The 23,438-nt window shown below is 41.7% G+C and overlaps 1 protein-coding gene and 1 long non-coding RNA gene across 3 annotated transcripts in view; both read right to left on the reverse strand.

The window, feature by feature from the left end:
- Positions 1–10,456, reverse strand: part of FBXO11 (F-box protein 11) — an 85,110-nt gene extending 74,654 nt beyond the window's left edge. The window contains exon 1 of one of the 2 annotated variants that reach the window (XM_045054183.1): positions 9,833–10,456. In XM_045054183.1, coding sequence (XP_044910118.1) covers positions 9,833–10,052 — 220 coding nt within the window. In that variant the 5' untranslated portion in view covers positions 10,053–10,456. The remainder of the gene's footprint in view (positions 1–9,832) is intronic. The other variant, XM_023251664.2, reaches the window with a different exon arrangement.
- On the reverse strand, positions 1,842–9,822 carry LOC123384450. Its single transcript, XR_006595548.1, has 2 exons — positions 5,218–9,822; positions 1,842–3,051 (listed from the first exon to the last, which is right to left on the reverse strand). It is a non-coding gene; the product is annotated as an uncharacterized LOC123384450 (long non-coding RNA).
- Positions 10,457–23,438: the final 12,982 nt, after the last annotated feature.

The raw sequence follows: 23,438 nt of genomic DNA on the forward strand, positions 1-23,438 counted from the left end.
GAGATCAAGACCTGAGCTGAAGTTGGATGCTTAACTGACTGAGCCACCAAGGTGCCCCATATTCACATCTGTCTTAAAGTTGTTTTATCTCCCAAGTAAATGGAAGCTTTGTCTTTGAGAAAAGAAAACTGATGGTATAATGTTGAGGTAAAAGACTTACCAGGAATGGGTACCTGTATTCACCAAAAGATATACATAAAATGCTCACAGCACTATTCCTTACAGCCAAATATTAAAGTTCTATGTCTCTTAATCATAGAATGAATAAATTGTCATATACTCATACGATGTAGTATTACAGATCAACAAGACTAAACAAACTATTGCTATAAGCAACATGGTTGAAATAAACAAATACTGAGGGAAAGAAGCCAGACACATAGGAATACAGACTGAGTGATTACAGTTATATAAAGTTGGTACCTAAGACAGACAACAGACAAAACTAATCTAAGCAATCCAAGCAGTAAGAAAGATAGGGTTGGGGGTAGTGAGTGGGAAGGCAAGGGGCTGGGACAACACACAGAATGGTGATTTCTGGGATACTGGTAGTGGTTTTTTTGTTTTTTATTTTATATTTGAGAGAGAGAAAGAGACAGAGAGACAGAGCATGAGCAGGGGAGAGGCAGAGAAATGGAGGCAGAATCTGAAGCAGGCTCCAGGCTCTGAGCTGTCAGCACAGAGCCCGACACGGGGCTCAAACCCACCAACTGTGAGATCATGACCTGAGCCGAAGTCAGACGCTCAACAGACCAAGCCACCCAGGCACCCCTTTGGGATACTGGTAGCGTTTAATTCTTGATCTAGGTATTACTGGCTACACAGACGTGTTCACTTTGTGTAAAGTCATCAAGCTATACACCAATGATTTGTGCACTTGCGTATTTTTATTAAAATGTCAGTTTAGGGGGGTGCCTGGGTGGCTCAGTGGGTTAAGCGTCCGACTTCAGCCTAGGTCATGATCTTGCTGTTCCTGAGTTCAAGCCCCATGTTGGGCTCCGTGCTGACAGCTCAGATCCTGAAGCCTGTTTCAGACTGTGTCTCCTTCTATCTCTCTGCCCCTCCCCCACTCATGCTCTCTCTCAAAAATCAACATTAAAAAAAGCTTAGTTAAAAAAAAACTAATAGATTTTTCACAATTTAAATAATTATATATGGTTATATATAGCGTGTGTGTGTGTGTGTGTGTGTATAATTACATACAGACTTTCTAATTTAAATGACCCACACATACTGTCACTCCTACCTGCTCTAATTCTTTTTCTTCTCTCCATCCCAATCTTCAACCCAAAATTAGTCTTTTGAAAAAATAAAATGTGAAACTTTTAAGAAAATTTTACGGTCAGAAGTAGATTAGTAAAAACAATAAATGTGTAAGGGAAGTGATTCTTACAAGACTATTCCACCCTCACCTTCCCCTGACATACTTATTTTGTCTCTGAGGAAGCACTCCTACCCAAAGCCTTTGTCCAAATCACTTATTTCTATCTCTTCTACTGGGCCTAAAATACCAAAATTTGACTAAGGGATCAGTTTCTTAAAAATGCAAATGCATTTCAAAGGATCATGAAGATATCAGTCATTTACACACAACGGTGAATTAGTTCTGTGGCTACTTTTAACACAGAAAAATGAGTGATTCCACCATTTCTTTTACCATACAATCACTTTGCCAACAATTCAATTTCGAAATATAGGATCTTCACCCACCTCCATTTCTTTTAAACAAGTCTTCTTTGATCCTTTCTCTCTGCCATGATACAAACCCAGAATGATTTCTATTTTCCATTTGTTAAATTCTATTTCACTTCTAATTTCCCTTAAAGCCTGTTTTTTTTTAATATGTATGATTATATGGGAAGAAACAATTACTAGTGACATATATATACCAACCCTGTCCAACTCAAAATATAACAGGTGAATAAAAAAGAGCTGTATGTTCTTTCTCTTCCCCACCTGCTTCCTCTTAAGTGTCAGATTCTCATAAAGCCACATGGTCTTATACATACTATGTTATAGACTATGGATGCAAGATACAAAATCAATATTTCAGTGTAAAAAAGAATTCTCATTAAACTCAAGTAAAGGCAGCAAACCAGCAGAGGCTAAACTGATTCAAGTCAGTTATCAATACATGGTACTAAAGAAATCAATGTCAAAGACTGAACCCCTATAGGAGCCAGTTAATTCCATTCTGAGGAAAAATTTTTAGTAGTCAAAGATTTTGACACAACCCAACCTGAACATCTAGAAAATGAGTGCATGCTGCACACTAGAAGAAATCAGTAAAGATTTTCACTGTTACCAGAAAAAAAATTTTAAAGCACAGGTTATTATTCCATTTCTATCACTCAATTTCAAAGCTTTGAGAAAACAGAAAAGTAGGCTCTCTTTGTACCTCTTCCTTCATGAGATGTGGAAATATTCCATTATGTTTTTTAAGGTTTATTCACCAGTTGAGGGAACAGCATTTAATAATTTTTTCTCCTCTTTTGAACACACACAATTTTTCATTTGTTAGAAGGACTAAACACTGACAATTGGATCTTTAGAAATTGGGGACAATAAGCAACTTACATTTGCTTTAATATACTATATTAATTTGGATGTTTTAAAACAAAAAATACACAATGTATTCATTTTCAAAGTACATATTTTTGATATTTCCTTAAACTAAAATAAATTATACAAGGGAAGTTAATTGGTTTCATTTCTCTATTTTCTAAGGATTAAGTTTAAGCACATTTCTGTGTTAACCAAACATATAAAAACCCCAGGCTATACATGCAAAGACATAAAGCTATGGTGACAAAAGGATATTTAGTCCACAAACCTGTCAAAATTACCACTGAAGTGTAATTTAACTCACATTTTTCCTTCCTGAAATAGGCTAGTCTATAACCATGAGCTAAAATGACTTAACACCTTTTATTCATAACTTATGAGTAATTCAAGAGAAATCTACCCCTCTTTACACAATGAGCACTTAGTGATCTCAACAAGCTGGAAAAACATGCTGGCCAATCAGTGCAATCTCTTCCAGAGACAAATCTACATTAGAGGTAAAGTTATGATCAGAAGGTTATTTAAAAAATGTTAAAGCAGGTGTCTAATAATATATAGCATCAGACTACTGTACCAGTCTTCAATAAAATAAATGGGATATGAAAGGAGACAGATGTGCTTCAAGGGCTAGGTTATTCCCTCCTCTGAATGTGATGGACACATTCTGCCAAATGTATTTTGTTATCTCTCCTCTTGTTTATGGGAAGATTCAGTGATATAAATCAATTTTGAAAATCTCTGCTATTTACTAGGACTACTCACTGCTGACTAATGTCCATCTTACAGAATTGCTAAAAGGGTTAAATGAGAGTGTATTAGACTCTAGTACATAAGCAAAAACAGTGATCTATGTTTATTATTGTATTTCAAATACTCATTTCTTCTGTTTCCTTATTCTTTCTTCAAAGAATATTTCAATTTGTTGGCTATAAAATGATTTATAATTATAAACCAGACTAAGGTTTTGGTTTGTTTTTTTTTTTAATATTTATTTAATTTTATTTTTTGAGAGAGAGACAGAGTGTGAGCAGGGGAGGGGCAGAGAGAGAGGGAGACAAAGAACCTGAAGCAGGCTCCAGGTTCTGAGTTGTCAGCACAGAGCCCAACACGGGGCTTGAACTCCTAAACTGTGAGATCATGATCTGAGCTTAAGTTGGAGGCTTAACCAACTGAGCCATCCAGGTGCCCCTCTCTAAGGTTTTATCAAGTCACCTAGATTGCATTTTGGGGTATGCCAGAAACTAATGACTCATGCACATTTTATCTCTTGGGTTTAGTTTTATATATAACTGATTCCATTGCTTACTATTATTAATATTTTATTTTTAAAAATTTTTCAATTTTATTTAGTTTTGAGAGAGAGAGAGAGAGAGAGAGAGAGAGAGAGAGAGAGAGAGAGAGAGAGAGAGAGCGTGAGCAGGGGAGGGGCAGAGAGAGAGAGAGACACAGAATCAGAAACAGATCCAGGCTCTGAGCTGTCAGCTCAGAGCCCAATGTGGGGCTTGAACTCACAAACCATGAGATCATGACCTGAGCCAAAGTTGGATGCTTAACTGAATGAGCCACCCATGCACCCCTATTTTATTTTTAGTGTTTATTTTTGAGAGAGAGAGAGAGAGAGAGAGTGAGCACGCACACAGGGGAGGAGCAGAGATGGAGGTGGTACAGAAGATCTGAAGCAGGCTCTGTGCTAACAGCAGAGAGCCTGGTGCAGGCTCAAACTCTGGAGCCATGAGATCCTGACACTTAACCAACTGAGCCACCCAGGTGCACCTATTACTATTTTAAAAAGCTGCCATTTATTGAGCATCTGTCAAGTCCTAGAAACTTAAATCTCTCATCATTAATTATTCCATAAGACAAGTATTACCATCTTCATTTTAAAGATAATCATGTAAGGCTCCAAGAGTTTATATTGCTTTCGCCATGTCAAACAGCTTGTTGATGGTGTAACCAGGATTAGAACTAGCTAGCTGTAACTCTGAGCTCTTTTTTAGAAAAATTTTTTAAAAATGTTTATTTACTTTTGAAAGAGAGAGACAGAGTGTGAGTGGGGGAGGAGCAGAGCGAGAGGGAGACACAGAATTCAAAGCAGGGTCCAGGCTCTGAGCTGTCAGCACAGAGCCTGACGTGGGGATGGAACCCAAGAACTGTGAGATCATGACCTGAGCCGAAGTAGGACACTTAACCGACTGAGCCACCCAGGCACCCCTGAGCTCTCCCTATCATACTGCCCAACTGTCTCAACTGGCATATTTTGCTTATCATTTTATTTTCAGAGGGTTAACAACTGCAATTTGGGGATACTTTGCTAGTAACCTCACATACAACTGGAATTCTCTGGAAGCTGAGAATGTAATTAATTCAAAGGGCTGATTAAATTAATAAAATGGAAGGTCTAAAACAGAATAACTCTTCAGAGACTAGTGGGACAAAAAAAACACAAGAGTTAACTTATTAGTAATAAATATGGGGACTATAAGGAACCTCAAGTTGAAATAACTCTTTATTACAGATTGTTTAGCTTCAAAATTAAAACACATAGGGGAAAAAAACCAAACAAACTTGGAAATACTCACTAGCCTTGAATTCTCCCAAATCTAAGTCCAGGGGTCCTAACAGGTCAGGATCTACGGGTAGTTCTTGCCTTACCTGGTAGGTTTCCAAGCTGGTTGGCCTGTCCTTGGGTTTGCCAGAATTTCCAGTAAAGAAAGAGAAAAGCAGTATAGGGACAACCCATAGGCCTAATCAGCAGAACTTTCACATCAGCATTGTCACACTATCTCATGTTTTCTCTGAAAATGTATGTTTATCTATTTTGAGAGAGACAGCAAGAGAGCAAGAGTGAAGGATGTGGAGGATGAGGAGAAAGAGAAGGAGAGGGAGAATCCTAAACAGGCTCCATGCTGTCAGCACAGAGCCTGATGCAGGGCTCAATCTCATGAACTGTGAGATCATGACCTGAACAGAAATCGAGAGTCATACCTTAACTGACTGAGCCACCCAGGCACCCCACTATCTCATTTCTATCCCTCAAATAACTTGTTAAGCTTTGAGAAAACAGGCTCTTTTCCACCCCACCCTACTCCCACAAAAAACTGGGTGGCATTTCTCCTTTCATGGATGTAAATATTTTGAAGGTTTGGCCACCAGATGGGAGAGTAGTGGCCCACAGTACTTAATTCCTAAGACTGGAAAAATCATGTCCTTTGCCCAGAACTCTTCTGTCAAAAAAGGTTGCAGAAGTTCCTTATTCTTGCATTCTGTAAGTTCCTTATTCTGAAGAACCTGAAGGTAAAATATCATGAGCTAGAACAAGCCCACAGAAGGTATGATTAGCATGCATGACTAGAACACTAAGGAGTTTCCTGGCTGCTGCATATTATAATATGTAGCTCCATTAGGAATATTTCACATATACTGTATGTACTGCATTATTTCAACATGTTTAGTTAAAACAAAACTCTAATTCCAGGGTCATCGGTGAGATTTTTATCCCACAAATATGGAACTAAAAAGACTATGTTTTTACTCTCTACAATTACTTCAGACTAGAAATTAATAGCAATACCATTAATATATTGTATTAAATCTCTTGAACTATCAATGATTATATAATTAAAATTTCAGCACTTCAAAAGAATCTTATGAATTCTCCAACCAGAAAAAATTACACCTATTTTCAAAAACTTTGATATCAAGACTTTCAGTTGTCAAGTTTCATTTTTTATGTTTTTATTAAAACACAATAAATGAGAAACTAATAATAGTGATTGATTCCAAGCAGGAGAATTTGGTTGCTGAAGGCAGGTGTAGACAAAAAACTTCTGAATTTTAAATCATTTGTATTTATTACCTATTTTAAGTAACCAATTTTAACTATAAACTAAAAATGCTCGGAATACATAGCACTTCTGCAGACTTGTAACCTTACCTCATACTTTTAGAAAAAGACTATCAAAAAGATATTAACATAAATCACAACAAGCTGCAAAAGCTAAATCCTTTCAGGATTTCAAAAGAAAATAAATATAAAAAAATCTACCCCACACTACTTCCAGATTCACTGAATCTGGAATATATCATCAAAGTGTCCCTATGTGGAACACCAATTATTTTCTACTAATTTAAAGTAGTATGTGAAATCTTAAACTCTGGAACTTAAACTAAAAGACCAAAACCAGCTAATGATTAGTATTCCATGTTAAGACAGTGGGCCATTACAGATAACATGAGTGAAGACAGCATTCCATTAAACACTCAGGCCAAATATTTCCCAATGTGGGTATAAGTAATTGTCCCCAATGGAAGGTTTTGAAAAGTCCTCATAAGAATTCACTGTATTAGACTGTTTTTTTCCTCTTCAAACACTGGCCATGGCATATAAGAGAAAGTGTGTGTGTGTGTGTGTGTGTGTGTGTGTGTGTGTGTGTGTGTGTGAAAGGATGTATCAAGGAAGTTTTTAGACCAATTATCTTGTGGGTAAAGGAGCAACAAAAATCCAACCCTGACAAAATTTTTGCTTGAAAAAAAAAAAAAAAACTACATTGTAACTATACTATTACCACTAAAAAGCCAAAGTCCATCCTTTTATGTGAAATAAGTAATTTTTTATATTGAATGAATAACTTGTCTTAAAAACAGTGAGTCTGACTTTAATTTCTGACCTGGAAAGCTGTCTGATCCACTATTATGTAACTCTATCCAAACTCTAATTCAAGAGCTACATACCCATTAAGAGTTAGTAAAAAGTACAACACACACATACATGTTGGCTGTAGTTCCTTAATTACCTTGTCAAAATTATGATACCCACTATATTCTTAAACAACAAAACCTCTTCTATCCAGACCAAAAATAGTGACACTTCCCATGCTCCATAAAACTTTTAAAAGAGAGGTTATTCCTTTGACTAACTTCTCATCGTGTGAACTGTACGTTTTTAAAAAGCAATCAAATCGCCAATTTTTGTAGAAAGACATATTTTACTTAAAACTGGCAAAATCTTTACTATTTTACTCTTTTAAGTTATCTTAATGTTTTATTCATTTTAAAGCCATTTATCTGCCCTCTAAAAGACCCACAGAATTTTCCCTGAAGGCTAATCAGCAAGTTCTTTTCCCCTCTGTGTCAACATGGAATTACCAGAACAGTTTCTACTAGCTGCAGCAAAGCAACAATCCTACAGTGCATTTGATTTACTATTTGGTTAGGTGTATACTGAAATTTTGATTTCTTGAACATCTTTTTGTTAGTCAGCTTATGGACATGAATGAAAAGGAAACTGACACTCTAGTATGCTAATGCCAACCACCAAGTAATTTTACTTCAAAAGGAAATAGACTTTAGTGGCTAATAATTCAAACAAATGTTAAGAAAAGTACCCAAGATAAAAGTACCTCAACTAAGTTTGAAATTACACACATCATGAAAAGGAGATTCAGAATAAATATTTTAAAATACACAATGGGACTAAATTAAGTTTGGCCAAACAGATTTGATTCAGCCCTAATGGTATGAACAAATCAGTACATCTTAAAAACACTTCCAGCAATTAAATCCTTCCTATGCTAGGATTTCAATCTAGTATCATTGTTTTCTCAAAAAGGACTGTGAACTCTACAGTATATGGTGGAAGGGGACTTGACTATTATTTGAATGGAACACAGGAAAACCCTGCTATGCAAATGTGAAAGGAAATGATGAAACTACAAATATTTTTAATTTACAAAAACATGGTAAATGTATCCGAGAATCATCAAAACATATTTACCAATACTGTTGCACAACACCTCTAACTGGCTTGAAACATCACATTCTTTCAAGCAACATATAGCAAACTGCTTTCTCAAGGACCATCTGTAACAGAGACTAGTGAAAACCCTTTGAACTATTTTTCAAAAGATTCTCATCTCTCTTTTTAAGTATTTTAGCTAAGTACAACATTGAAACAGTTTTTAAGGAAGGGATGTATAATTTTTAAAAGGCATTTAATCTCAATTCGCTTAATCAAAGGAGGTGTGACAACCAACGCATGTAAAATTAACCTTAATCCGCCAACGAAAACACGCAAAATGTCTCCTAACAATTCCCCTCCTCCTTAAAACAACAACCGTACACATAAATATGGTACTGACCTCCACTCCCACTGAGAGCAGCTAATTAATAAAGAGAATAGTTACGTTTGGAGACCAAGGTGCCACATCCTACCTCATATATCTCCCAAAATAACCACATCATCAAAGTAGAACTGAACATTATTTTTGCTAAAGCAAGAATCCAACCCCCGGGAGCTTCAGCCCTTAGACAATGGTGGTTACCAGACAGAGCTGCACAGTTGGGTCCAAATGACACATTTCACTAGGCCTTGGACACAGCACACACACTCACACTCTCCCAAGGGGCCAGTTCCAAGGAAGGGGCGTTCAAACCCCACTAGGAGACGGAGGGTAGCACGGAGGCGTAGGGGTTTGCTAGGGGAGGACAGGCGAGAGGGGTGGTCGATAGAACCGAAGGGTAACTGCACTGACGCGAGGGAGGGGACTGGAAATGGCCGATGGATTCTATATTTATTTATTTAAAGGTCTTGATTTAACGGGTCCTTCCCAGGGGTTCTGTAACTAAAGCCAAACTGCGCAGCAAACATTATGGGGTTGGGAGAGTAGTCGCTGCTCCCCCTACCCCGTGACTAGGGAGGGGGGTGGGGGAAACAAGTTCCCCGGCCAACACCACAGACCACTCGGATTCCCCCCCTTCCCCCTCCTCCACAGGAAGGGGGAGGCTAACAGAGAAAAGGGGGAAAACAAGTTCCCCAGCCAGCCCCACCGCCCGATCACTCCCAGTTGTCCCCCCCCCCCCCCACACCTTCTGTTAGGAAGGGGGAGGCTAAACCGTGGAAGGCAGCAGAAAAGGGGGAAATCCCACATTTTGCCTCCCCCCACCCCAGCCACCAACAGACTCCTGCGGGGTCCGTGAGCCAGCGAAGGAGCCAAAGGATGGGTGGGGGTAGAGGGTGCCGAGCCCCCGCAACCAAACAAAGCGCGGCCTGAGCGAGAGCCCGGGCGAGTGGGGAAGCCGCGGTTTTTCCTGCCGTCCGGGGCCCGGGCCGGGCTGACACTGCGGCACCGGGGGACCCGCCTCCGCTCAGCCTCCGTCTCCCAACCCGGGGGCGCACAGGCCTCCCCCGCCCGCCCCGGCCTTCCTCCCCGCGGGTCCCGGCCGGCCGGCGCCCGAGCCGGAGGGCGGCGGGGAAGGAGCGCGGCCTTACCCCGCTCGCCGGCGTTGTTCCGCTCCTGGGGCAGCGGCGGAGGCGGCGGTGGCGGCGGCGGAGGCTGCTGCTGCTGCGGCGGCGGCGGAGGCTGCTGCTGCGGCTGCTGCTGGGGCGGCTGCGGCGGCGGCTGCTGCGGGGGCTGCTGCTGCTGTTGCTGCACCGGGCGCGGCCGCGACACTCGCCTGGGTCTCCGGTTGGCGGCTCGGACGGAGTTCATTTGCCGGGCTGAGGTGGCGGCGTTGGCGGAGGGACACACACACACACGCACTACGAGCTGCGGGGCAGGAGAAGGGGGTGGGGAGGGGGAGGAAGGAAAGGGGGCGAGGGGAAGGGGAGATGGGAAGGGCGGAGGGGGTGAACGAGACCCCGATTCAAGAGAAAGGCCGGCGGAGACAGACAGAGACCGAGCGAGGCCGGGCGGGAGGGCCTGACGCACGGGGAAGGCCGAGGCCGCCGGGCGGGGCGGCCGCGAGGGACGGAGACAGAAAGACGGGCAGAGCGAGAGAGAGAAAGAAAGAAAGGGCGTCCGCCCGCCTGGGGATCCCGAGGCGAAGCGCGGCGTCGGCGGGTGAGGAGACAGACTCCGGTCCCGCCGACTCCCGAGCGGCGTCTCAGGCGGCGGGGGGAGTGGGCGGGCGGGCGAGGAAGGGAGAAGGAGGAGAAGAGAGGGAGAGAAGGGAGGGAGGGAGCAGGGGGCGCCCAGCTCTTTTTTTTCCTCTTCCTCCCCCCACACCCCCTGAAAGAGATTTCTGTGAGGAATTTTTTCTCTTTCTTCGGCCTCTTCTCTCTCCTCCCCCCCTTCTCTCCTCGGCGAAGGGGAAATGAGTGTGAAGGGAGGAGATAGAGGGAAAAAGAGGCGTCGTCGTTCCTCCTCCTTAAAGGAACCTTTCCTCCTCCTCCTCCTCCTCCTCAACCCCGTAGCCGCTGCTTCTGCTGCTGCTCCGTGGCAGGAGGAGCCATTGACACCGCCGGAGCCTCCACTCGCCCAGTGGGTCCCTCCCCGCCGCGGGGCTGGCCAGGGGCGCGGGGGAGGGCCGCGGGGCGGCGGGGGGAGGGGTGAATGGGCGGGGAAGCCGAGGGGCGGGGATTTCGGCAGAGCAGCCAATGGGGGGCGCCCATACAACCTTCGGGCCAATGGGGCCTCTGGTCTTATGGCGAAGTCCCTTCCTTCAACGCCCTGTTTCCTCTCTCGGGTTTCCTCCCTGCCTCGCCTAGGAGGGGGAAGGAGGGAAGGGGAGTGTGGTGGGGCGGGTGATAATGGGGAGGTATCAGGGCATATAATAGAGCGGGGGGGGGGGGGGCGAAGAGAGCGCTAGTGCGTAGCGACGATTCTAGGAGAGGAGGTGCTCGGAGGAAAGGGCGGGGGCTGCTGATGTAATGGGGAGAAGTGATTAATCCTTCGATTCGCCTTTTTAGTCCTCCCCCCGCCCCACCACCACCACCTTCACCCAATTTTTTAAGCAGAAAAAAAAAAAAAAAAAAAAAAGTGGAGCTAGGGAGTCGATCCTTGGTAACTTGAGTTTTCTGTGGTAGGTACGTTCAAAGTGTGAGCTGTAGGGAGCGCTAGAGATTTTGTGCCCTTTAGCCCAGCTGAGGGTATTTGCAAACCTTGAAGATCCAATTTACCGAGCTTTCAGCCTGTAACCGAAGTTTGGAGTAGTTTGCTAATCTTCGTGACTAAGAGGAGTCACCTAAGTCTTGAAGAGGTTTTGGTAAACAGGCAATAGACCTTGGTCAATTTATTTTTTGGAAACTTGGTCTATGTTCAAGAAAATAATATGTGAGAAAAAGAAGAGAAGTAAATGTGCTGAGGTTATGACTGTTATTTAATTTTTTTTTTTTTGATCCCACAAACTCAAAGGAAAAGAAAAAAAACCCAAGAGGAATTATCTTTGGTATCTGTATCTGGTCCCCTCAGCATAATCTGTCCCCAAGGAAAACGCGTTTTTATTCCCTAGCTTTGTTGTGATGGCAGAAAAAGTGCCCTTTCTCAATTCTCTCCGCTCTTTTTTTGTTTATTTTATGGATGTGGCAAAACTGGCAGTTTACCTGATTCTCTAGTTTGCAGACCTTTGGGTGATTTCTCTCTTGTTTGAGTTTGATCAATTGCTATCTAGGTTTGAGATAGGGAATTAAGTGGTTGCAGAGGGTGATAAAATAACGCTGAGAGGGAGAAAAGTATGTACTTTGGGAGGGAGTGGAGAGAGGGGCAAGAAGAGATGAGCCAATATTGTGCAGGGTGTTTGAGTCCTGGATTTAATTATGTGACTTCGGGCATATCACCTTTCTAAATAATGAGGGTCCCTCACCTTAAAAAGAACTTATTTTGGACTACATAATCCCATTTTCAGTTTTTAAAAATGCTGTAATTTTGAGGTGATTTCTCTTTGGTCCTTAAAATGTTGAAATTTACATCTAAGTTTCCTTTTCCAAAAAATATTTTGGGAGGGGGCTGTTAGAAAACAACTGAAGAACCTAAGGTTTTTATGATTGTTAGCTAGGTGCCAATGGGTAAAATTTTAGATTTGGTTGAAATAAATATGAGGGGGGAGGAAAATTATTTACTATTATACATATAAGTGGAGCCATAATTCTGACTTTTCTAAAAGTTTACTTTTTTATTCAACAAGCACTTATTAGTTCCTTCTGTCCCTTCTGCATTACTCTGCTAAGAGAAATACCAAAAATAAAAAGGTAAAATCTTGGGCATAAAGAGTTTGTAATTTGGCATGGCATAGTCGAAGATTTACTTACATTAATCCAGATGTACAAAGAAATTGTAGCTTGTTTCTGTAATGTTTAACCTTTTTGAGTCCCCACATTATCGCTCTTGCTTTCTCTTTTTTTTTAAATTTGAGACAGAATGGAGGAGAGAGGGAGGGGGGTGGGGGGGGGAGAGAGGGAGAATCTTAAGCAGTCTCCATGCTGAGTTCTCAACACATGCCTAATGCGGGACTCGATCCCACGAGCCTAGGATCATGACCTGAGCCAAAATCAGGAGTCAGACACTCAACCAACTGAGCCATCCAGGTGCCCCGCCCCCTCTTTTTTAATAAAAATGATCAGTCTTTGAGATTTTGTTTCTCCATCCCCCTCTCATTCCAAGATATGTATGAAGGCCAAAGGTTACTGTATAAGGTACAGTTAGAATGTCCTTCACTTTTTTGGCATCATAGATTTCTAAATTTATTATGACAGTTCTCTGGCATGTGGCAGTAAGATGACTTGTTCTAACAAAACCAGTATATACTATGACAATTTTCTGATAGATGGAAGTAAAGTGTCTTAAGAAAGGGAGTGTCTTGTTCTAATTTACACCGTGACTAGTGGGTTGGTAGCAGCCGTGGGGGATGGGAAGGCCTACGTGGCATCAGAGAAGCCAGGCATGCCAGTCCTTTGTTATCCACTGGTATGGAGTGGCTGCTATGGTCTGAAAGCAGGACTGATAGTCTAGAGGTAAAATTGGTCATTTCTAGTGTTTTGAGGTATCATGCTGGTATCTTGACTGAAGTACATACATGAGCCATTTGCCTTATGTACTACAACCTCAATACTGACTGAGCCCAAGTCCCTGCAGGTCCATTGATTCTCACAATGCCACTCTCTCTTCTCACTGAGATATATGGGAACTTCCGGATTCCCTGAATACCACATGTAGGCCTTGATGAGCCAGGAGCCTTGCTTCGGGCTTATCTATTGAGCCATCTCCCGCCACCAATGTTGCATTATCCTCCTTACGTCATATTGAACATGCCATCAAGCTGAAAGCTGAGTTTCTAGAGGACTCAGCCTCTCACAGGCATGCTCAGGGAAGCAAACCACTATCCCCAGTTTTCCTGGATCTCCCCAAATCTGTGTGAACTATATACCTTCAACTATATACCTCCAATCATAGTTTCCACCCTGAGAAGGGATGGAAGGTAAGCATGGTGGGTCTGATTACCTCTTCCTTGTACCCCTGTCTTCTCTCCATCATCCCTCAGGGCTATAAGAGGAATTTTTCTCCTTCTTAAATGTCAGGAGCTTTCCTTATGTACCATATCCTCTTCATTCTTGTGATGGTATCTGCTCTGTACCCTTTCTTGGAGCCATGATGGCTGATGGAGTGCAAGAGAGAAACTAGTTTAACAGTAATGGAACATCTATTAGGAGATAACAAAAAATATTATCCTATCCCCAGATCACTGGTTCCTACATATTTTTAGTCTATCTTACAGGATTCAATGTTAGAATCTTCTTCACGCAAAAGTGTTCAAAGGCATCTTAAAATTGTGGAACTTGGGAGTTGTTAGACTGGGCCTTGGAGATCATGTAATTTTCATTTCTGTAGTTGACAGACTGGGAAGCTAAAGTTCAAAGAGGTAAGGTGACAAAAAAAAAAAAAATCCTGTAACTGCTTAGTAGCAAAGTTACTGTTTGCCAGTACAGTGCCCATTCCATTCACAGGTATATATAGACCCAATTCCCCCATGAAAACCCCAAATATTCCAGATATTGTTATCCATTGCCAGGTCCACCTGTGTCAGTAAATATTCCTTCCTGTCAATTAGCTAGGATAGATATTATGTGTGACAGGAAAAAAACTTAAAGGGGGTTTTTATTTGGGATAGGAGTCTCCTAGAATGATTTCAGTAGACACTTAGAATAATTTCAGAGGGCTAAATTCCCTCAGGGTTTGCTCTCTCTTCAAGTACCTTTGTGTTTGTTTTTCTCAACTAATTACTGGTGCTTAACAGGATAGTGTATGTAAAGTTATTTGTTTATAAAACCTATCACAATAGGGATGTGGAAAAAATAAGCCCTTTAATCATTTGAATACCTGGCAGGTGATATTTACTGTGATTTTTAGCATGTCAAAGATTCAGCCTCCCTTTCCTCTGTCATTCCATCATCTAGTCCCAAGCCATCAGCACTCAGTGAGTTACATAAGACACCTCAGAGCTGCTCACTCCTTTTATGTCATTTAGGAAATTAGTTTGATCTGAATATGGTTTTCCTGAAGGAATAACCAGCTGTTTAAAATATCCTTGTTAGAGTATGAATGACTTATCTCACTAAGCTGCAGAAATTCATTCTTTAGTACATGCTCAGATAATATTTTATCAGTTAGACAGGGAAAATTAACTTGGAACTAAGGATTTAAATTTAATGTATATGTGGGAAAACCTGGTAAGCACGCACTCCAATGATACTTGTAATAGAGGTTATCTTTAAAGAATTATAGATTCAAACTTTAATACCCTTCCCTGTGGAATAATAGAGACATGGCACTCTTTAAAAAAATTAATTGTGTTCAAGATTTAGGATGAGCTGTGACAGACAGTTGTAAATCTTTATTTTTGCTTTTTAAAAGCAGAACCCAATTTCCAAGCACTGAGAAAAGATGAGGCCAAATGATAAGAGTGTATTATATCTTGGAAGAACTGGTAGGTGACCAACGTGTGGGTAGATGTCAGAGTGGCAGACTAACAGGGAGCTTTGGACTTGGGCACATCACTTACCCTTTCTGTGCTTTAGTTTCTGCCTCTGTGGAATGGGAGTGACAGTAGTCCTTATTTCATGGTATTATTATGAGGATTAAACAAATTAATACCTATAAAATGCTTAGGACAGTGCTTGGTGCATAGAAGGGGCTCAGTAAAGCGTTAGCCATTGTTGTTATTGCCGTTGGTGTTGGTATTGTTTCAGGCCATACTTGGTGATTTTCAAAAACACATAAGCATTATATGTAGGGAAGCAGACATGGCTCTTGTTATAAGGAAGTATGCCTAGAAAATGAATAGTACTAGAAAACTTTTTACAAGGCACGTACAAGACAGCACCAAAGGGGAGGGTCAGGCTGAATGACAGCAGGTGATGAGGCATGGACTGATGGGAGACCTCCCTGCAGGATTTCTCCACTCAGGCAGTATTTGAACAAGGATCTTGTGGCAGATGCAGAATACTCTGGCATCTTCTCACTGTGGGAGCCTCTTAAGAGAGAGTACAAGGATTAGGTCAGGAAATGGGTGCATAGGCCTAGAAAGGAGACAGCAGTTGGAGGTGTATCTGTGTTTGTGGAAGAATTGGCTGCGTTTAAGTACCAGATTAAAATTTACGAACTCATTTGGGCCTCCTTGAAAAGAGTAGGGATGATAGAAAGACATGGAACAGGAGCAGAGAAAGAAGTGGCAGAAAGTAATACATGAAGTAGTAGAAGTTACTCAAGGACTGGAGAATCTGAAAGCTAGAGGAAGTGGGGTTTAGGGGAGGAGCACATGTCAGAGGACAAATTAGACTCCTCTGTGATCCTGAGATTATCGCTTTTGGAAGCATCAGTAGAAGCTTCAGATTCAGGAATCTGTTGAGAGTGATAATCCAGCTAAGATACATTTCAGGAGAGCAGATCTTGCAAGCAAGGTTAATAGACCTAAGGAGTTCTAGAGCAGGAAACAGCGGCAGCAGCTGTGTCATGAAGTTTAAAAGGCTTTGGACCTGGAGTGGACAAATGCAGAGAAGACCAGCTGCAAGGCTATAAGCACGGACTACAGGGTTGCCTGTTGTTATTACATATTTTTTAATGTTTATTTATTTATTTTTGAGAGAGCAAGTGAGCACATGAACGGGGGAAGGGTAGAAAAAGAGAGGGAAGCACAGAATCTAAAGCAGGCTCCAGGTTCTGAACTGTCCGCACAGAGCCTGATGCGGGGCCTGAACCCAAAAACTATGAGATCATGACCTGAGCTGAAGTTGGATATTCAACTGACTGAGCCCCCCAGGCCCCCCAGGTTGCCTATGATAAATGTGGAGTGCTGTGGAGGTGGAAGCTATGTCACTTCACAGAGACCTGGTTCAATGTAACATTAGTCTTTTCGGCCAGAAATACCAGACTCAAAAGGGAAATGGAAATAGAAGGGTTCAGAACATGGGAAGGATACCAAGAGAAAGAAGGAAGATTTGGGTGTGATCTAGACATTAGGGATGCTACCTCTGAAAACCTCATTTCTCTTGGTACCTGATTGGGTTCTATGCCCATTCTTTTTTGTTGTTGTTGTTCATTTATTTTTGAGAGAGCACAAGCAGGAAAGGGGCAGAGAGAGGGGGACAGAGGATCTGAAGTGGGGTCTGCACTGACAGGCTGACAACAGTGAGCCCAATGTGGGGCTCGAATTCATGAACTACAAGATCATGACCTGAGCTGAAGTCAGAGGCTCAACTGACTGAGCCACCCAGGCACCCCTCTATGCCCATTCTTGAATGAGCCTCTGGGGAGGGTGAGGATTACTCTTAGACCAATTAGACTTGCCCCTATAGCTTCAGATGTGGTCAGCTGATGGAGGAAATGTGGGTTCATAGAAAAAAATTAGGGTTTTTTGAGGAAAAAGAGGAAGATGTTGTATAGGAAGTCAACTATGTCCCTATTAAAAGCAACTAAGATGTCCTATGTCACAGTTAACCTCTTATTTGGAAGTTTATCCCAACTGCTTTAAATTCACATGTAGCAGTTGGAAAACTGACATATTCTAATAGGCCTCCTGGCAAGGCAGAAACCAAAAAGATGTTCTCTCTTCATCCTTTGTTTCCCATACATTATTCCGCTTCCCCCAGGTAACACTCAGTCTGCTGTAATCTCTGGTAGGCAACGGCAACGAGGGGCTGTCTGTTCATTGGATCCTAGAAACATCATTTTGTTTGCAAAATGCTGCTGCTGCAGAAGTCACAATTGCTTCTACATTTATGGGACTCGAGAGATTTGGGTGGGTTACTTCATTTTTAAGGTGCTGAAGGCTCTACACCCATTGTAATGGAAGAAGGTTCAGGGTGCAGTGAAGGCTGAAGGAACCCACGGCACTTGAAGGAGAATCCTCTGACAGGTACTGAAAGGATCAGGAAACCAGGGAGAAGAGTAATTGGATTCTGAAGGTCTTTGAGTTCAAGTAATGGTACAAATAGGAATTCATTTTGGACTTGAATTTCTGTTATTGTCATTCCATTTCCAACCATTCTTTGTTGTTTTATTTGGACTTTTGAGAGTGATATTCTCTGTTGACCAGTTTTGGACAGTATGACTAGGTATGATTTCAGATGGGAAATAAACTAGGGAGTGAATATTTGGCCAAGGGTGCAGTACAGCCTGGAAGTTAAATTGATTTAATGACCTGTTGTGACCCATTACCGAAACTCTTAGGAAGACCAGCTTAAGCTTAACTGTGCATCTCAGTGGTCCCAGGAAGTTAGAGCAAGGAGCAGTGGTAATGACCAAGGGAGCTGCTAATCTTAATTGGACAAACTTAGCTGAACAAAGTTTGCTTATTAAGCCCAGTTGTTAAAGATTAAATAAATAAATAAATAAATAATGGGGTAGGTGTGGGGGGTGGGGTGGGGAGGGCTGTTCAGCTCTTCTGTCAGAGCTCATGAAGGAGGACATTTCCACTCAAGCTTCTGCCTCTATTTACCCTCTTATTAGATCCTCCACATGGAAAAAGTGACTAGCCTGGTCAGAGACTCTGGAGACACTTCACTAGAAGGAAGGATCATGACACTGAAAGACACTTTCCTTTCTTACAAGTCTAATGCCTGCTTTTTTATTTCCTACCCCTAGGAGAATGCTTTGCAGATACTCTCTCCGGGGGCGGGGGGGGGGGGGGGTGAGGGTAGCATGGTAGCGATGGGCTATCTCAGCTAAGGAGGCCTAATTGTCCTCCTCTCCCTTTTTTGTTCTCAACTCCATGGGTCTGGCAGGCCAGTCTCATCCTGGCACCTGGTTGGGTAGATGGACTTATAGTCAGCTATTCATACTTCTCTATATGTCCTGTTCTTATTCTCACTCCTACTACTCTTCTCTTTTCTGGCTTACTTGAGGGTGGGTCACAGGACTTAGATTTGAGGTTGGAAAGGTTGCCCAAGAGGCCTCACTCAGACCTTCTGGCCTCTACCCAGCCTTGATCCAAGCATTAAGTTTGGGCGTTTGCCTGCTTACTAATAAAATGGTACTGGGGTTCTCACTGGGGCATAGACATGGGCATGTGTGTTCCCTCAGATAAGTTGGTCAGTAGAAGAGGTGGAGGTAGCATTTGATTTTGGAATTCTACCACCAATTTTTAATACTGTTTTGGGGGACAGATGGTTATTTTCTACATTTTAAAGCCATGAATGTGTCTTACAAGATGTTGCCTAGCTCAGAAATTCCCAAAAGAAAAATGAAAAAAAGAACAAGACCTTCAGAAAAGTTAGAACTGTTTTTGTGACATATAAACTGGAAAAAAAACAAAAGAACTTATAAATATATTTTGAACAAGAGTCTGTAGTTGTAATTTACCTCTATGCCTGGTGAATAAACTATTGTTCTTCAAGTTATAAATGAATGAAAAATGTGAAAGGAAAGACAATTCCAAATAAGTCGAAACATTATTATATTCAATTCATGTAATAAATTCTTTATTTTAACCATAAAGAGCTATACATTTTATATTAATAGAAAATGAATTTCTCTCTGCCCTCAGCTATTTAAAGGCTATTGGTTTGAAAGGGTGCCAGGTGACTCCTCTCCCCAGGGCTCCCATATGACTTGATCCAGTCCTTTCTCAGCCTTCCACTCTATCATTTATCTAATGTGGCTTTGTTTGTGCCACCTACCACACAGCCCTCAATTCCATGGGTCCTTTTGAAAAGATAGGCTATTGCAAGGAGTGGTGGGGGTGGAGAGGACAAGGGTAAAAACTGAAAAGATAAGGAGACTCATGACATACCTATTAGAATGACTAAAATCCAGAAAGCTGACCACACCAAATACTGGTGAGGTGAACAGCAACAGGAACGCTTGTACATTGCTTATGGAAATGCAAAATGGTGCAGTAACTTCAGAAAAACATCTAGTGATTTCCTACAAAATAAAACATACTGTTACCATAAGATGCAGCAATCTCACACTTGTTGGTATTTATCCAAAGGAGTCGAAAACTTCTGTCCACAGAAAAACCTGCACGCCGATGTTTATAGTAGCTTTATTCATAATTGCCAAAACTTGGAAGCGACATATTCTCTCCAGAGGAATGATGGTAGCATAGTAGTGATGGGCTATCTCTGGTAAGGAGGCCTAATTGTCATCCTGTCCCCTTTCTGTTCCCAACTCAATGGATCTGGCAGGCCAACCGTAATCCTGGCACCTGGTCAGGTAGGTGGACTTGCTCAGTCATTCATACCTCTCTATATAAGTCTTGTCTTTCAGTAGGTAAAGGGGTAAATAAACTGGTACATTCAGACAATGGAATATTATTCAGCACTAAAAAGAAATGATCAAGCCATGAAAGGACCTTAAGTGCATACACTAAGTAAAAGAAGCCAATCTGGAAAGGCTACATACTGTATGAATCCAACTATATGACATTCAGGAAATGGCAAAACTATGGAGACAGTAACAAGGTCAATGGTTGCCAGAGGTTAGGGAGGTGGGACAGTGTGATAGGCAGAGGACAGAGGATCTTTTGGACAATAAAGCTACTCTGTATGATACTATAATGGTGGATTTGGTCATTATCAATTTGTCTAAACCCATAGAATGTACAATGCCAAGAGTGAACCCTAATGTAAACCATGGAGCATTTAGTGGCCTAAATGCTGCTTTAGAGGGAAAAGGGTGATAAGCCTCATACATGTGTCAGCCATGTCAAATGACATTGGCTTTATGAAGCTCCTTTCCCTGTCATATTTCTATTCAGTATGCAGTGAATCATTAAGGTCAGCACTTAGATTTACATAAAAAATAATTGATGAGAAAATGTTGGTATTTTTGTTCACTACCCAACTGGAGAAGGGGCCTTGGTGTGGAGGTCCAGGTTTTGGAGTGTGAAAACAATGGGGAGTCTTACCCAATCCATTCTCATAACTTCCCCTCCCCCACTTCAAGAGAGCCTCTGACACTGCAAAAATTTACACTTACGGAAATCGAAAATTAAGGAACTGATCTTTTTGTATAAGTAAAACCCTCCAAGCTACTGCTTACCTAGGATCACAAATGAAAGGAGTTAGACTTTTGAAAACAGATCAACAGATTAAACACCCTGGAGTTCTAATAGCCCTAGTTAAAAACCCTTAGTTAAAAAGTAAACAATTAAGAGATACTCATCAAAGGTGGACAGCTTTTAGCATAGAAGCTTGTAATTTTTTTTTTCTTTTTTTAAGGAAACACTGCTTGGAATCCATCTTGTCCCAACAAGAAGGTAATAGAGCTCTTCAGTCATCACAGACCTCATTTAAAGGACCAGGCCCCATCACAGGATGTGTCTCCTTTTTGATACGGATCAACTTTATTATGTGACTTATTTTAATGAATGCTTAGCATAGCATTGGGGCTATTTTTTTGTTTTAAAGTACTATTTGTTATTAGTTTTGAGGTCAAAATCCTTTAGGAAATAAGTGAACAAGGCAATAATTTTTCACCTACAAACCAGGGTTGGGTGAGTAAATACAACCAGATATTCTTAAAGGGTCCACTGATGAGCCCCCTTTCCAACCTTACTTCTTGAACCTAAACGGTTTTCCCTGTTCCCTTGATTTCCACCTCTAGTGTCCAACCTTTGATGGTTTGGATTCTGATCACTATTTGTTCCTTACCTTGTATCCTGTTTTTTGGATCTGTACCTCCCAAGATCCTAATCTCTATGCTGTGGACCCTGAGCTGATAATTCAACCAAGACTTCCTGTTTCCTTGCTTCATAATTTAATTTGGCACTATAATGAAGTAGAAAAATATCTAGGCTTTGCAGTCACACAGACTAGGGTTTAAATCTTGACTATACCACTAACTGTGATCTGATGTGGGTAATGCATCTCTCTGATGATCATTTTCCTTTTTGGTAAAATGAGGATAGGAATACCCACCTCAAAATACGATTATGATTGGAAGTAGACAGTGGTAATGGCTGTATTACATTGTGTCACTGAATTGTACATTTAAAACAGATAAAAATGGGAAATTTTATGTTATGTGTATTTTACCACAATTGTAAAGAGAAAGAAAAAATATGGTTGTAGAAATTAGTCTGTAGAACACACATTACCATACCTGGCACATAGTAGGCTCTCAACAAATAGGAACTGTATAGCATAGAATATTTTATGTTGGAAGTACCAAAAAAACACAACTCAAGCTGGTTTAAGCAAGGAATGTACAGGTTCATGAAATTGAAAAGTCCAGAGGTATGGAAGGCTTTTGGATTAATTTATTTTACTGAGGATTGTTTAAGTCTTTAGTCACTAAGGGTTCAGTGTTTTCCATCTTTCCACTCAGCCTTCTGCATTGCCAGCTTTATCCTAAAGCCAGCAACTCTCATGATCACAAGATGACTGCCTACACCTCCAAAAAGTACATGTTCCCTCATCCACATCTAGGGAGAATGACTGGGCCCCAGCAGCCTAGCAAATATCCTGATATTCAGTTGCTTAAATCACAAGCCTGCCCTGGAACCAAAAGTTGTGCATGGGAAGATGAAATGTGATGGTTGGTTTAAACTAACCAGGTAGTGGGTCATCTTCCTTGGAAGCACATGGGCTGCGTGGGGAGAGGTGGATTCCTCAAATAAAAACCGAGAGACTTGGTGGGGGTGGGAAACAGAGCTACGAAGCTGTGGAGACAAGCAACAAAAGTCCATTTTTGTAGCTATTATCATTATTATTGGCTTTCTTGGCCCTTAGCCCTTGGCTCTTGGCTATTTCTTTGGAAATCATTAAAAAAAAACTAAGCTGTTATTTTGAGTAAGTATTTTTTCAAGCAAAGAAAGATCAATAACTATAAAGGTAAGTTTAATTTAACTGGCTATTAGGCATCTGGAACACCAGCCAAACAAGCAGCAAAATGCATTGAGTAAGAGGTTTAACAAGAATGAATGTCAGAGATGGAGAGCAAGGAGGAAGCTAGAAAGATGGTACTTGCCAAAGTGCTAAACCCAGAGGGTGAGATTAGTTACTGGTCTATTCTTTACTGATGCCAGGTTAGAAGCCATGACCTGGGCCAGGACAAAAGGGGCATTCCACAAAGGAGAGTTGACCAAAGAAACATCTCATTAAAACCCAATTTTGCCTGCTCTGCCTGTGCCTTTGCAGCCACAACCTGCCCATCTATAAGATTCCTCTCTCTTTGACCCAGCCCCCATCTAATGACTCACTGATTTCTGCCAATTTTATTTCTGTCCCTTCTGCCAAGAAGGCTCTTCTGCATTCCTTTGCCGCATTTCATCTGGCTAATTTCTACTCATTGGTTAAGACCTTAAATCGTGTCTTTTCTTCCCAGGAAGGCCTTCCAGTACACCACCACTGCCCCCCCTCCCACCCCCAAGACACACAGCACAAGCTGATTTAGGTAATCCTGTTTGGTACTCCCTACCTGCCATCAATGCCCGGTAGTTTAGTGATTTACCTGTGTGATCCCAATCCCTGACCACTCTCCCTACACCACATTAAAGTTTCTGAAGAGTAGGGACTTTGTCTTGTCATCTTGCATCTTGCATGATGTCCAGCACAGTGTCTGGCACATAGTAGGAGTTCAGTGAATCAAAGAGGCAATTCCTTCGCTAACTACCCGATCTCCTTTTCTCCAGGACTTAAGAAATAGAAGGACACATAAAAA

Source organism: Felis catus, chromosome A3 (genome assembly GCF_018350175.1).
Source record: "Felis catus isolate Fca126 chromosome A3, F.catus_Fca126_mat1.0, whole genome shotgun sequence".
Lineage (NCBI taxonomy): Eukaryota > Metazoa > Chordata > Mammalia > Carnivora > Felidae > Felis > Felis catus.